At 40.7% G+C, this 15464-nt stretch overlaps 1 protein-coding gene across 22 annotated transcripts in view; it reads right to left on the bottom strand.

Moving 5' to 3' along the window:
• Positions 1 to 15464, bottom strand: part of LOC110969725 (CLIP-associating protein 1-A-like) — a 70578-nt gene that overhangs the window by 20703 nt on the left and 34411 nt on the right. For 10 of the 22 annotated variants that reach the window (XM_051941625.1, XM_051941632.1, XM_051941630.1 and 7 more), the window contains 17 exons: positions 14579 to 14719; positions 14046 to 14122; positions 13869 to 13961; positions 13645 to 13790; positions 11303 to 11438; positions 11001 to 11071; positions 10457 to 10516; positions 9012 to 9089; positions 8752 to 8919; positions 7459 to 7499; positions 5772 to 5972; positions 5385 to 5411; positions 3981 to 4070; positions 3723 to 3896; positions 3039 to 3143; positions 2436 to 2492; positions 1748 to 1845 (listed from right to left, as the gene is read on the bottom strand). In XM_051941625.1, the coding sequence (XP_051797585.1) occupies positions 1748 to 1845; positions 2436 to 2492; positions 3039 to 3143; positions 3723 to 3896; positions 3981 to 4070; positions 5385 to 5411; positions 5772 to 5972; positions 7459 to 7499; positions 8752 to 8919; positions 9012 to 9089; positions 10457 to 10516; positions 11001 to 11071; positions 11303 to 11438; positions 13645 to 13790; positions 13869 to 13961; positions 14046 to 14122; positions 14579 to 14719 (1763 nt within the window). The remainder of the gene's footprint in view (positions 1 to 1747; positions 1846 to 2435; positions 2493 to 3038; positions 3144 to 3722; positions 3897 to 3980; positions 4071 to 5384; positions 5412 to 5771; positions 5973 to 7458; positions 7500 to 8751; positions 8920 to 9011; positions 9090 to 10456; positions 10517 to 11000; positions 11072 to 11302; positions 11439 to 13644; positions 13791 to 13868; positions 13962 to 14045; positions 14123 to 14578; positions 14720 to 15464) is intronic. The other 12 variants (XM_051941635.1, XM_051941644.1, XM_051941636.1 and 9 more) reach the window with 5 other exon arrangements.

Genomic DNA, 15464 nt, shown 5'->3' with positions numbered 1-15464 from the left:
CAAAGAGGAAATTAAACTTTTTTCATTTGTGTTACAGGATAAAGCTGCTGCTGTTTTACTCTTATTCAAACCATCACTTTCTCTTCACCTGATCTCTGATTTGCTGCAGCTTTTTAAAGCATGAACTGTAGATATTTCTAAAGATATGTGTGAAACTTCAGCTTGATGTAGAAAAAAAAATGAGATAAAATGATCTTAAAATGTGCCCGTCAACCCACTTTCATCAAGTTTTTACTCAAATTCAAATTTGAGGCTGTTTGAATTTACATATTAGCCTAAAGCACGGTGGTGGCAGCATCATGCTGTGGGGATGCTTCTCCGAAAAGTTGCAAACAGTCTCAGGAATTATTAATTATAAAAACTTTGAACGGTAGTAAAGTTGCTCTATATTAGTGAAAGTTATTCTAAAATGAGTTAAAGTTGCTCTATATTAGCTTAAGTTGCTCTATATGATTTAAAGTTGCTCTATATTAAAGTTGTTTTATATTAGTGAAAGTTGCTCGGAATGAGTTAAAGTTGCTCTATATTAGCTGAAATTGCTCTATATTAGCTTTAGTTGCTCTATATCTTGCTAAAGTTGCTCTGTATTAGTTAAAGTTGCTGTAAATTAGTTAAAGTTGCTCTATATTTCATATTATTTCATGTATTTGTTCAATATTTTACATTCTGAATCAATGACATGATAGCCTAGCTGCGCTAGACAACCCACAGCAACGAATTTAATTCTCTGCCAGGGTGGGTCTAGTTACCCTCCATAAGGCTCGAGGCTGGATTCTCCTAAAACTGGCCGGACCAATCACCATGAAGTGTAGAGTCAGAAGGCGGGCGTAACTAAGTGACGACAGAGGCGCGACGATTCTGACAGAAACAACCGGCGCACAATAAACAGTTATCTTTGGACTCGGCTTTGGCCACAGCCCTTAAAGATTTGAAGCTAAAATTCAACTTGAAAGATAAACAAAGGGCGGCACTGAAGTGTTTCATTGAGAAGAAAGACGTATTTGGACTTATGCCGATGGGATATGGCAAATCCTTAATATACCAGTTGGCTCCGCTGGTTGGGAAGCTAATGGGACTTAGCCACAATCCGCCGGCGCTCTAGGAACTCCGTCAGCCTATTCGTTGCGCTGATTGGTTGTATACCTACCCAATTGCTGCAGAGGGATTTGATAGACAACCTTTTAGCCCGCCTCCCTCCCTGTCGAGAGTTTCTACACCCTTGTGCCTTCAGAACATGGGTCTAGCACGGCTAGGCTAATGACATGATGATTTACAGTGAAAATTTTCCATCTTTAATTGTTTCTGAGACTGTCAGCAACTTTACAGAGAAGAATCCCCACATGATGATGCTGCCACCACCGTGCTTCAGACCGATAGGTGAATTCAATGTGAGAAAAAAAAGCTGAAAGTGGGACGATGGGTGATTTTTAAAAATGAAATGACATCTCAGAAAGTATCTAATATATGTAGCGATAACTGTGAAAGTTTCAGGTTTCATCTTCAACAGTTCCTGAAATGTTCTCTTTCAAACAGCCTCAAATTTAACGTGAGAAAAAAACCTGATGAAGGCGGGGTGACGGGCTATTTCTTAAAAATTTCTCTCAGAAAGCATTTGATATGTGAAGCTCAAATTTCACAGATATTTCTAAAATAGCCACAGTCTAATATAAAAAGGTTTCCAGTAAACCAGAGTTGGTGGAGCAGAAGACCCGGATGATTTGAGATGGATTAAATTCTCTTTTCTTACCAGAGCGTCGGCGACGGCAGCCTCGACTTCGGTGCCGGTGTTCAGGATCTTCATGGCGTTGACGGAGGCCGAGATCCGAGCCTGATGTGAGAGTCGGTCTGGACAGGAAAAGACGAAGCACACATCAATGTCAGGATCACGATGGGCGCTTTACTTCCACATTCAACTGTATGAAGCTGTGAAGAGCGCCTTGGTTCAGGAACTGAGCTCAAATTACATGAGATGATTTCACAAATAATTGTTTAGGTTGGGCTGTTCGTGACCATTGACAGTTCCAGTTTAATCAAGGTGAGTTTGTTTGTTGACAAAGACAACATGACGGTTTTAAACCAGACCCAACCCAAAGCAATGAGCCGTTATTTGAACCAAAGACGTCCAAATCTAAGCAGCAGAATAACAAAGAAAATGCAAAAAGTCAAACAAATGACAAACTAAAGCCGCTCTTTCCTGCAAATAATAATCATAAAACCACCACAGCAACAAAATGACGTATAAATGTGAGGTCGGCTGATGTTTAGTGTCGCCCCCTGCTGGGGAATGAGATGTTTTGCTTTATGCAGCTCTGAGCCGACTTCAGCCATGCAGGGGGAGGATTCACTGAGCAGCAGGACTCCTTTAGCCGGATAAATGAGCGTGAGTCGTGGGAGGATAAATGGATTTATTCTGCTTTATCTGCCTCACAGGTCACCTGAGTAGCACTCTGCAGAGGACAGGGCGCTGGTAGAACGGGAGTGACGGCGGGTCGCTGGAGGAAAACGCAAAGTTAGAAGAGACCAGGAGTAGATATTTATTTAAATTCTTAATTGGAAAAAAAATATTTCTGGCTGCATTAAATCAACAGAAGTCTGGGCGGCATAACTGAGCTAATGCTGAGGTTTAAGGGTGGATGAACTGCCTGGGTTTCACCAAACTGGACGTTTTTGTTTTGTGCTTTCACTGTAGCGGTCTAGTCTATCAGTGTTTGTTATCGCCCAGGCCTACGCCAACATGCCGCGTTTGTTGTAAGCCAACCTTTACAACCTGTTTTTTTATATAAGAGCTCTAGTACACATTTTCATGCCTTTGCACTATTTAATCAGATTATTCATTAGAACAGACATTAGGAAGCAGAGCATGCAGAGGAACATCAGGAACAACAGTGATTTAGGCATGCAGGTTAAGAAGAAATGCCATTGGATCTTCCAGAATGCTGAAAGCTTCTATTCTCCAACACTACAGTACCTTAAATTAAACCAACATGACGGGGAGGATAGAGGATTTTTCTGGGGGGATTCTTCGGTGCCATACTCACCCAGGGGGGAGAAACCCCTGGCGGGGCTGGTGTCACGGCTGCTCTCGCGACTGGTTTCGCGGCTGCAGCCTTGACTCATGCTGGGTCGGGGGATTCGACTCCGGGCTGGACGGACAGACGGACGGACGGACAGATGGACAGACAGACAGACAGCAGTGCAGGACGAGAGTTTAGCTTGTAGCACATCAAACACCTGAAGCTAGATGGTTAGCGATGCAGGAGAAAAAAATGGAGGAAGACTCCGGGAGGCGGCAGGTTCAGTTTCAGTTATTAGTATGAGGTGAGATCAGCATGCAAGTCGCCTTCAGGAAGAAACAACAAAGAATATCCCATCTCAAGAGCTTGATCTAAAGAAGAAGTCGGTGTTTCTAATTTGCAGAACCGTTATCGTCTACACTGTGATCCTAAAGCTCAGGATCATTCAGGAAATGGTGATTCTGCAAACTCAGACCAATGATTTGGTTTTCAGTCCTTGTATTTCAGCCTTAATCAAAAACTAAGCACACACATGCAGCTGAACACACGCTAACAACGTGGCAAAATGTGTATTTTTTGCAGTTTCCCTGAACTGACACCTTCAACACCTTGCAGTCTTTTTATTTGAGCTACTTCTTTCAGTAATTTCCAGATTTGGAGAGGTGTGTTGTAGAGATACGCAGTAAATTCTCAGTTTTCTGTCCTCACCGGTGCCGGATCTGGTGGGGCTGGTCTCTCGGCTGCAGCCGTGGCTCCGGTGACCCCGAGGTCGGCTCTTGTCGGTCAGACTGCTGCTGGCGGCGGCGGTTCCCATGGTCGGTCTGGGGATCCTGGCATAGGTGGAGCCCAGAAGTCGACCTGGAGAACCGGACCGACTTCCAGCTGAAACACAGGAGGAGATATCTGGAGTTTAATGTCACATATGAGAAGCTTGATCAGACGGAAATGAAATGAGAATCTGCTCACGTTGAGACTGAGACACGACTTTTCCTCGGCTGCGACCGCGACTGTCTGACGGACCGTTTCCTGCACTCGTTCTCCGGGTTCGGACCCGACCTGAAGAGGCAGAAATGACGATAAAGAAAGGACAGAAAAGGAATCAGATTAAAGCTCAAACTCTGAAAAGAAACACCGATGCTGGTTTAAACTTCTGTCATGCAGAAGCAGCAAAACAAAAGGAGGAACACTGACAGTTTTCAGAATACACCGAGCTGTTTGGTTTCTCGAGAGAAAATTCCAGAAAAGGTGAATTTATGAAGGTTTAACGTCCTTAATCGGAAACTTAAAACACAAAATAAGAGAATTTTATTTATCTTTATTGTAAGAAGACATCTGCTCTCTAAAATGATTTATTTTATTCATCTTTAATCATCAGGGATCTTCAGCTCGACCATCTCTGATTTATTTGAAACTCACTTTTAACATACAATATGAATATTTAAAATGAAATTTGTGACATTTTAGCTTCACATATTTAATAATTTCTTCTACAAAAGTTTTAAAAATCACTCATGCACTTTGAGCAGGTATTTCTCACATCGAAAATTTCACGTTTTTAATTTTCAATAGTTCCTGAAACAATTAACAATTTTACCGAGAAGCGTCCCCATACCATGATGCTGCCGCCGCCATGCTTCAGACTGATATGTGAGCACTAAGGTGTCAAAAACCTGGATATTAATGTACTAAAGTAGCAAAAACTGGGATATTAATGCACTAAAGTGTGAAAAACTTGGATATTATTTTATTAACGAGTCAGAAATCTGGAGATTAATGCATAAAATACCCCAAAAATCTGGATATTAATGTAATAAAGTGTCAAAATCCTCTATATTAATGCACTAAAGAGTCGAAAATGTGTATATTAATGTGCTAAAGAGTGAAAAACCTCAACAGGTATTTTCCTTTAAACAGCCTCAAATTTCATTGGGAGGAAAAACCTGCTCGAAGTGAGTCGACAAATATTCACATTTTATGCTATATAAGCTTCAGACAAATCCAAGATGGTGGAGCAGAAATTTAAGGTGGAATGACTCTTCTATACAAACAGAATAGATGGACGTGCAGTTGTACTTTGAAGACAAAACAACAAATACAGACTCAGAGAGAGACATCAGATCAACATGCAAGTTTTCCTTCAGTTCAGTCATTGAAGTGAGAGAATAGGACTGTAAAGGAGGGTAAATGCTAATACAGAGTTCAGTCTGAGGATGTTTTCATCTTCAGCCCACGTATCGGAGCCGACTGATCTCCCGTAAACATGCTCAGACAGTCCATGCACTGACAGATCCACCACAGACGAACCAACACGTCACCATGATGGAGGGTAAACACAGCGAGGAGCTTCGTTCCTCCGTCCACTCAGCTTACCGTCTGCACCGACAGACCACGAGTCGTCTGACGGGTGGGCGACCAGGAGAAACACAACAGGTGTTTAGGGTCAACAGGTAAGACGAGGAGGAGGTGGGGGGGCGGAAACAGCAGGTACGACTTGGACATGGACATTATTGGACTTAGTGTATTGTTGTATTATTGTGTCAAAAACCTAAATATTAATGAACTAAAATGTCAAAAATCTTTAATAGCAAAGGGGTTTTTGTCGATTTTGTACATCTTTTCTTGGTCTGTATGCCTGTTGGGCTTCTGTAATGTGAACATTTCCTCAGTGAAGGATCAGGAAAGTTTGTTTTCTTTTTAGAACTTTCCACACAGACTGTTTTCAGAACTAATAACGTTCCATCTGATTTGTCGTCTTACCCAGCGAGGCGTAGGATCCGGGGGGCAGAGCGGAGGCCGAGCTGAAAGGTGAAGCGTGCATGGTGGCGGTGGTGTGCACGGGCGGCATCCTGGTCCTGGCGGTGGCGGTGGCAGCGGCGTTCACGTCCACGTCGCTGCGAGAACGCTGCAGAGAACCGGGAGACGAGGCCGCCGGCGTCCGGGAGGAATGAGGAGCTTTGGCTGCAGGACGGAAAAACTCACTTTAGCTTTTTTAACTTTAACACAACCCATCAACAACCTCTGATCTGTCTGAAGTTTAAATACCATCAAATATGAGTACGTATGCTCATATTTCTACGATTTCAGATTCACATATCAAATATTTTCTGACATATATAAACATTAAAACTTGATGCTGCTAGAATTTACATAATAGTCTGAAGCACGGTGGTGGAGGCATCATGATGAATTTACATATTAGTCTGAAGCACGGTGGTGGAGGCATCATGATGAATTTACATATTAGTCTGAAGCATGGTGGCGGAGGCATCATGATGAATTTACATAATAGTCTGAAGCACGGTGGCGGAGGCATCATGATGAATTTACATATTAGTCTGAAGCACGGTGGCGGAGGCATCATGATGAATTTACATATTAGTCTGAAGCACGGTGGCGGAGGCATCATGATGAATTTACATATTAGTCTGAAGCACGGTGGCGGAGGCATCATGATGAATTTACATATTAGTCTGAAGCACGGTGGCGGAGGCATCATGATGAATTTACATATTAGTCTGAAGCACGGTGGCGGAGGCATCATGATGAATTTACATATTAGTCTGAAGCACGGTGGCGGAGGCATCATGATGAATTTACATATTAGTCTGAAGCACGGTGGCGGAGGCATCATGATGAATTTACATATTAGTCTGAAGCACGGTGGCGGAGGCATCATGATGAATTTACATATTAGTCTGAAGCACGGTGGTGGAGGCATCATGATGAATTTACATATTAGTCTGAAGCACGGTGGTGGAGGCATCATGATGAATTTACATATTAGTCTGAAGCACGGTGGTGGAGGCATCATGATGAATTTACATATTAGTCTGAAGCACGGTGGTGGAGGCATCATGATGAATTTACATAATCGTCTGAAGCACGGTGGCGGAGGCATCATGATGAATTTACATATTAGTCTGAAGCACGGTGGTGGAGGCATCATGATGAATTTACATATTAGTCTGAAGCACGGTGGCGGAGGCATCATGATGAATTTACATAATAGTCTGAAGCACGGTGGCGGAGGCATCATGATGAATTTACATATTAGTCTGAAGCACGGTGGCGGAGGCATCATGATGAATTTACATAATCGTCTGAAGCACGGTGGTGGAGGCATCATGATGAATTTACATAATAGTCTGAAGCACGGTGGCGGAGGCATCATGATGAATTTACATAATAGTCTGAAGCACGGTGGTGGAGGCATCATGATGAATTTACATAATAGTCTGAAGCACGGTGGTGGAGGCATCATGATGAATTTACATAATAGTCTGAAGCACGGTGGCGGCAGCATCATGATGAATTCACGTACATTTAAAAACATTTGAGATGAAACAACTCCATAATTGTCTCATCTTTTGGTCAGGATTTTCCACTTTTTGACAGATATTTGATTGTGTTTGTGTAGATGGAAGATGTTTCAGGTTTCACTTACATCTGCTGCTTCCCACAGAGCTTTTAGCCGTCAGAGGTCGACTGGAGGAGGAAAATAAAAGAGAAAGGTTTGGAGAAAACAAATGAACAAACAGCTACTAAATCACAGGAGTAATGAGAGGTTTCTAGGCTTCCAGATATTTGAGAGAATTTGGGTCATTTTGGACAAATTTTAAAACATTCTGGTCAAATTTTGTCCATTTAGGACAAATCTTAGTCACTTTTAATTAATTTGAGTCATTTTCATTTTGTTTTTCAAGGCATTTTGGACGATTTTTGATTTGTTTTGGACAAAAGTTGATAATTTTGAGACATTTTGGGAAAACTTTAAGTCATTTTGAATAAATGTTAATTTGGGATAATTTTTGACTCATTTTGAACATGTCTCGACTCATTAACACACTGTTGGTCATTTTGGAATCAACTATCATGAATTTGGAATCATTTCGAGGAATCAAGGAAAAATTGTGCTCATTTTGGACGAATTTCAACTCATTTTGGAGAGGCTTTGAGTTATTTAAGAAAATTTTGGTCATTTTGGAATAATTTATGAAAAATCTTCACTAATTTTGGAAAAAGCTCTGAGTCATTTTGGACAAGTTCTCGTAAATTTCAACAAAATAAGAGTACTTCTGGAATATTTTATGGTAATTTTTGATCTATTTTACACAAATGTCAAGCCATTTTGGATAGTTTGGCAGTCCGTTTGGAGTCTTCTTATGCCATTTTCGACAACTTGCTGTCATTTTGAAAAAGAATTGAGTAATTAAAAAAATGCACAAACTTTAAATAGTTTTTTGGACAAATTTCAAGTCATTTTGGACAAATTGTGTTAATTTTAGACAATTTTTTGACTCATTTTAAACATGCTTTGGCTCATTATTAAGACATTCTTGGTCATTTTGGAATCATTTTTGATAAATTTTGAATCATTTTGGAAAAAACTTTGAGCTATTGAGGACAATTGATGTTCATTTTGGACAGATTTTAACTAATTTTGGACAGGGTTTGAGATATTTATGACATTTTGGTCATTTTGTACAAGTTTTTGTAATTGTTGAAAAGGTAATTTTGGAGTACTTCAGGGTCATTTTTCATCTATTTAACCCCAATTTTGAGTCAATGAACAGTTTATAGTAATTCTCGATAAAATTTGGAGTCCTTTCAGATAAATCTGAAGCCATTTTGCACAAATTCTGAGTAAGGGTGAAGAAAACTGTGACAGGAGCTAAAACTGCTCGCTGCTCTGAGGGTTAATCAATAAGCCAATCAATCAGAGGAGGAGTCGTCGTACTTGAGGCTCTCCTGAGACGACGAGGAGGATCGATCGGAGGCAGGAAGTGACGCCAGACTGTCGCCGCTCCTCAGGTGAGCCTGCAGAGCCTTCTGATAGGACGACTCCAGGCCCTGGAACAGAAGCTCCGCCTCCCGGCTGAAGTGAGCGTGGAAACCCCAGTAACACCTGCAACATAAAACCCAACAGATCACTGCTCCGGCGTTGCTCGGATCACCTCCAGCCTCTAATCCTGACGCTGGTCCGGCTGCTCCACCTACTTCCTGGCCACGGATCGAGCCTCGGCGTCGGCGTCGTGGATTCCTTTCTTTATGGTTTCCATTAAAACCGCTCCGTGTCTGCAGGGACAGAAAACATGCAATTTTATTATATTCCACATTCAGAAGAATCTGTGTATTTTTAAAATTTCTACATATAAAAAAAATGTATCCAGTACCAACTTGCGTGTATTTCTTTGTTTATTTTTACTTTTCTATGGTCCTAAGTGATGTGAAATTGATCCAGAATTACTCAAAAATTTTCTGAAAATGTCTCAAAATCATTGTCAAAAATTATTCCAAAACAAAGCAATTGGATCAAAAATTTCCAAAATGACTTCAACTATGTCTAACAGGTTTTTATTGATTTGAAACTTGCTTCTCAAACTTTGCTGAAAATGTCAAAATTTTCCGAAATGGTTAAAAATGTTTTTAAATGATTGAAAATTGTCTTAAATGTGTCCTAAATAAGTCAAACTACATCAAAAATGTCCTCAGTGACTCGAAAGCTGTGAAAAAATTACTGAAACTTTGTAAAAAATTACAAAAACATGTCCAAAATGACTCAAAAGTTTCAAGAAATTACCAAAAGTTGCCCAAAATTATCCTAGGATTTTTTCTCTTTCAGCTTTTTCAAAAACTGAAAAAAAAAAATTTGGTCAAAATAACAAAAAATGTCCCAAATAACTCAACTTTTGTCAAAAAATCTGTCACAAATGTCTTTTATTAGTGAAAGCCTGTCCAAGATAACCTAAACTACATCCAGAATGTTCTTACTGATTTGAACCTTGTCTAACATTACTCAAATTTTGTTGAAAATGTCAAAAAGTGACACCAAAATGATCAAAAATGCCTCTTAAAAATGAAAATCTGACCAAAATGACTGAAAACTTCAAAGAATAGACTAAAATCTGTCCAAAATAACTTCAAATACACTAATATTTGTAGAAAACAACTGAAAATATCCCAAAATCTGTACAAAATGACTGAAAATATCTAGATTTTTTTTTTACCACTGCCAGTGAAATCAGAAGTCTGAGCAGCGTCTGAGTCAAACGGTGGAGAACCAGAAAAGTTTCCGTCTTTATGATTCTAATAAACTGATTATCTGAGGCTCTTTGTTTGGTGCTTGATCGATCAGAACCAGAGATCTCCCCCCGGTAACGAGGATCAGCTCTGGTTTCTCCCCGGCGACGGAAACACAGCGAGCCTTTGGGAGGCGTCGCCATGGAAACCGCCGAGACAGGCCGGTGTCACGTTTCCTCACACCGACAGTCAGTGTCTTTGTTTTCGATTTACTGTGCAAAAGTCTGTCAAGTCCACAGTTTGAATGTAGAAATCAACAAAAAAAGAGACTGTTTGTGCAAATTTAAAGCATGAAAATGTGAAATCTGAAGTCTTTTCCAACGTTTTCAATGAAAAGCAGTCGACAGCGTGACGTTTCTCACCTCTCCAGAGCGCTCGTCTGCCACTCGTGCAGCAGCAGGTCCATGAACTCGAAGCAGCGCCTGAAAAACCACAAAATAAAACCTCACAGGAAGTCTGATACCACCTCTAAAAACTACTGAGAATAAATACAGCAACAATTTCTGGATAAATATCAGGAAAACTGATGAAAATAATCCTAATTCTCAATTAATATGTAAATTAAAATAGAAATAAGTCAGAAAAAAACAATAAATATTCAAAAAAGTATGCAAAAATGTTACAATATAAATAAAATATAAATACATTAATATTGATAAAATAAAATAAAATCATAAACAATATTAAAAATAAAAAGTCAAAAAAATATACAACGGCATAAAAATAAATTAATAAAATTAAACAAAAAACTGTAAAAATACATGAATATAACTGAAAGGAAAATATATATAAATTAAAAATATTTACAAAATTTTAACATAAAAATAGTGCAATTAAATAACTATAAAACACAAACCTACTATAAATGCATGGGTAAAATAAACTAAAATAAAATGTGACTCTCACCTTCTGACAGCCACAGATTTGGAGGTACAGTTGCTGGTGATGATGGGGATGAGGCGTGGGTAGTGTGTGTGCTGCAAAACAACAACAAACAGTTAAAAAAAGCCTATTTCTCATGTTTTTTAATGAGGCTCACGCTGTGCCATTAGTAACTGACAACAACAAAGTGTTTTCTTTTGGACATGAAATGGGATTTGCAGCACTAAATCTGATTTTTGTCTGTTGCTGAGCTAACGTCATTAGCTGCCGCCTGGTGAGCAGCTAAACCAGATTAGACGTGTCTGCATGTCGGTGTGTTTTCGTACTCGGAGGATGAGGCGGATGGCGGCCACGCCGGAGGTGGCCATGACTTTGGCACTGTTGGGGACCAGGTTGAGGAGAGTCGGCATGATGGCCTCGGCTGCGTGGTCGAACCGGCCGCCGAGCACCGAGGACAGGTGGCTGGAGACACGAAGGGTTGGAGGTCAGCACAAAAACAGTGACAAACAAAAGTGACTGGAATTTAAAATCCTTCTTCTGACATATAAAGCTCTTAATAACCAATCTCCATCATATCTTAAAGATCTGATAGTACCTTATTATCCTAGTAGAACTCTTCGCTCTCAAGCTGCAGGCTTACTTGTTGTTCCTAGAATTTCTAAAAGTAGAATGGGAGGCAGAGCCTTCAGTTATCAGCTCCTCTCCTGTGGAACCTGCTCCCAGTTTGGGTTCGAGAGGCAGACACCCTCTCTATTTTTAAGACCAGGCTTAAAACGTTCCTTTTTGACAAATCTTATAGTTGGGGCTGACTGGGTGACCCACAGGGGTTCGGCTTGTGTCTTCATTTGCACAGCTGACTCCCTCTTGGACGTCCCTTCGTTCTGCCTCTAGTCATGCTGCTATAGGCCTATAGGCTGCTGGGGGACTTTTCTTGACGCACTGAGCCCTTCTCTATCTACCTTTACATTTAATATGTATACCGTTATTGCAGTACATTCACTCTGTTTCCCCCTGTGCTATTTCTCCGAGTGTCCCTGGTCCCAGAGCTGGATGCTTCAGATCTGCGGTCGATGTTCCACCAGCTGGTCCAGTCTCCACCATGTCCACTGTGGGATGCTGCTGCTGACCTTCCTCCAGCCCTCTGCTTCCAACTCCCTTTTTCCACCAGTCAACTCTGCATTGCCTTCACTATACTGTTATGCTAACTTACATACTGTTTGAATTTTACTGCTAGCTATATATGGAGTATGTTTAATGTCAGAGCCGTACATCATAAGAGTAAACTATGAGTCAGTTTTCAATGTTAGCTTATACTTTGTCTGTGTCACATATCCTGTCATGCATGTATCCAAATGTGTGTTGTGTTTTCCTTGCTTTCCTTGCCTCCATCTTCTCCCATCCCTCCCCCTTGCCCTCTTCTGTCCTTCTCAACCCGCCCGGCCAGCAGGCAGATGGGTCCCCCCTATATAGAGCCGGGTTCTGCTCGAGGTTTCTTCCCTGTTAAAAGGGTGTTTTTCCTTGCCACTGTCGCCTTTGGGCTTGCTCTGGGGGTCAGGCATTTGGGTTCTGTAAAGCGTCTTGAGACGAGTTGACTGTAATTGACGCTATATAAATAAAATTGAATTGAATTGAATTGAATTGGAAATGGGTTAAAATATGTCTGAAGTGACTGAAAAACTTCTTAAAATACCTTAAAATATCGCCAAAATAACTCAATAGCCTAAAATCTGTCCAAAATAACCGAAAAAACTGCTGATAACAGCCTAAAATCTGTCCAAAATAATTGAAAATACCCTGAAATCTGTCTGAAGCGACTGAAAATAGACTAGAATCTGTTCAAAATAACTGAAAACTGCCGAGCAGAGCTTAAAATCTGTCCAGAATAATTAAAAATAGTCTAAAATCTGTTCAAAATGATGTAAGATTGACTAAAATCTGTCCAAAATGACTGAAAATAGCCTAAAATATGTCCAAATTAACCAAAATAACATAAAGTCTGTCCAAAGTGACTGAAAAGGAATCTTCGTTCGATGTTTGTTTAAGTTAGAAACCATCCGTTCACTCGGTTTACTTTTCAGGGTTAGGGTTTGAACTTTTCCTGACTTGCAGGGATTTACACCCAAAGTTTCCATCTAATTCCTGTCACTCTAATATAATTTTCTATGATGGAATCATTCAAACATGTGAAAGCAATCAAGCATTTTGGTTCTTTTATAGATTTATTATCATGGACAAAGAAAAGGCTTTCTGGAGGAAAGTTCTGTGATCAGAACGAATACTGAGAGGGTGAGGCCTTTAACCCCAAGAACACCAAACCTACCATCAAGCAAGTTTAGAACCAGGATCTAAATCTAATCTAAACCAGTCCAGTAAAACATTCACAACCAGTCAGAACACAGTCTGAAACCGGTCCTAAAAAAGTCCAGAACCAGTCCAACAAACAGTCTGAAATCAGTGCAGAAGCACTTCTAGAAAGCCCCGAGCATGATGCTGCCACCTCCATGCTTGGTGGTATGTTCGGTGTTCTGGTTTAAGGCCTCACCTTCATGCATGATTGCTTTTTTGTGACAAAGATTCACTTGTTTCAATGGTTCATTATAGAAAACTCAGAGTTCTAGGAGTGGACGTATGTTGGATTGATCTGATCGGTGACGTCCAAACGTCTTACCCCAGGGTGATGCAGGCCTCTCTAACCACCTGAGACCTCAGGTCCTTGGCAGACAGCTTAAACGACGCCTCCATGAGTCGCAGCTGCTGCAGAAAACCATCAAACTCTGCAGCTCCAGCGAGCAGCAGCGAACGCACCTTCTTCAGCTGCAGGAACACACAGGAAACAGGTCAGTGGGTGTTCTCACCCAACCCATAACTCAACCTGAGATGAGGACTTCTTACGGCTGCAACCCGGAGCTCCCAGTCCCGCTTGTCATCAGACAGAACATCTCGTATCTTCGCCATGGCTTCCTCCACCTCCCTGTTAGAGTAAATCTGATGGAGCAGGACGACAAAGGATGAAGTTTAACATTAATTACTCATCTGTTCTGTCTGTGTGGGATAAAGACGAGCTCCTACCTGCACTGTGGGAACATCCTCAAATGCCTGGATGAAGTCCTCCTCATCCACAGCTCCAGCACCGGATCCATCCCTCCCTGCAAACAACACCGAGACCACAGTTTAGCATCCTTCCAGCTTTTTACTGAATTACTTCTTTTGTAAGTGAGTCAGTGTTTACTGTTGAGGAAAATTCTAAAAAACTGACTCATTTTCTTCAGTGACCCTGACAAGATGACATGAAGTTTTTATGAGTTGGCAGAGAGCGTAATGCTGCTCAGAAGTGAGAAAAGTCGACACAAACACCTCATGACTTTATTCATGTCTCCATAGATGTCTCAGAACTTTGCTGGCCATGTGAGAAACTGAACTTTAGCTCGTTGCTTCCACTTGTTTAGGAGTCTTTCTTCTGAGTTTATTAAAAACCTGCAGCATTCAACAGCAGCAGGATCCATACAAATATGTCCAAAGACAGCACAAACATCTCCAGTTGTGGTGTTTCAACTCTCGCACTGATGTAGTTCTGTTTGTTTCTTCCACTTGTTGGTTCTGACCTGTAGACTTGGTGCTGGAGGCTGAGGCGGGCCGTCGAAACGAACCCATGCTCACCGCCTTCCTCCCGGACAGCGAGGCGCCTTTGGACGAGGACGAGGAGCGACCGCCGTCCACCGAGTCATCGTCCTCGAAGTTCTTGTCTGAAACAAAGACAGACGGAGGCTTCTGGTCACGTGACTGGAGAACAGAGGAAAGGCCATCGGGCAGGCGGATTCTGACATTTCTGCATCTTATCTTTCTGCTGACACAGAGGACATAGCTGGCATTCCTGCAACACAACCAGCTGAAGATCAGACACACAAACTGAACAGTAGGTCCAGTGTTCTTCCCAGTATGGAGAGACCACAGCAGGACATGTGAGGAAACATTGTACAGCAGCAATACCACATGTTACTGAAAATGAATTATTAAAGAAAAGTATGAGTATTTGTTGCTTTTATGTCATTACAGATAGAATAATATTTTGATTTGAACAGAAGACATAAAAAATAAGTTACATTTTTTTTATTTTTTGAAAGCTTCATGCCAACGTCATCAAAAGTTTTCTTTTTGTTTACATTTTATTTGTAGTTTGATTTAAAAAGTCCTTAAGTGATTACGTGCAAACATTTTAAATATCTATAATCTCCTGGTGTTAAAACTGTATTCTGCAGAAGTTCAAATGTGAAAATAAAAACATAAAAAAAAAAAACACTAAATGGCCGAATATTTTTTCTCTAATGTCCAAAAAGGTTCTGAATCTACAAATTTATTAATAAAAACGATGCTGATGATTTTCTTGGTAAATCAAATAAAGGGAGTAAAAATGTCAGAAGATCGAGGCTTAGATTCCTCATTACGCATAAAAATTTAAAGATTTATAGTTTATTGCTACTTAAGAAGAAA

The sequence above is a fragment of the Acanthochromis polyacanthus genome, chromosome 22, assembly GCF_021347895.1.
Source record: "Acanthochromis polyacanthus isolate Apoly-LR-REF ecotype Palm Island chromosome 22, KAUST_Apoly_ChrSc, whole genome shotgun sequence".
In the NCBI taxonomy this organism is placed as follows: domain Eukaryota; kingdom Metazoa; phylum Chordata; class Actinopteri; family Pomacentridae; genus Acanthochromis; species Acanthochromis polyacanthus.
The sequence above is the reverse complement of the archived record's forward strand: the minus strand, read 5'-3'. Positions and strand labels throughout refer to the sequence as shown.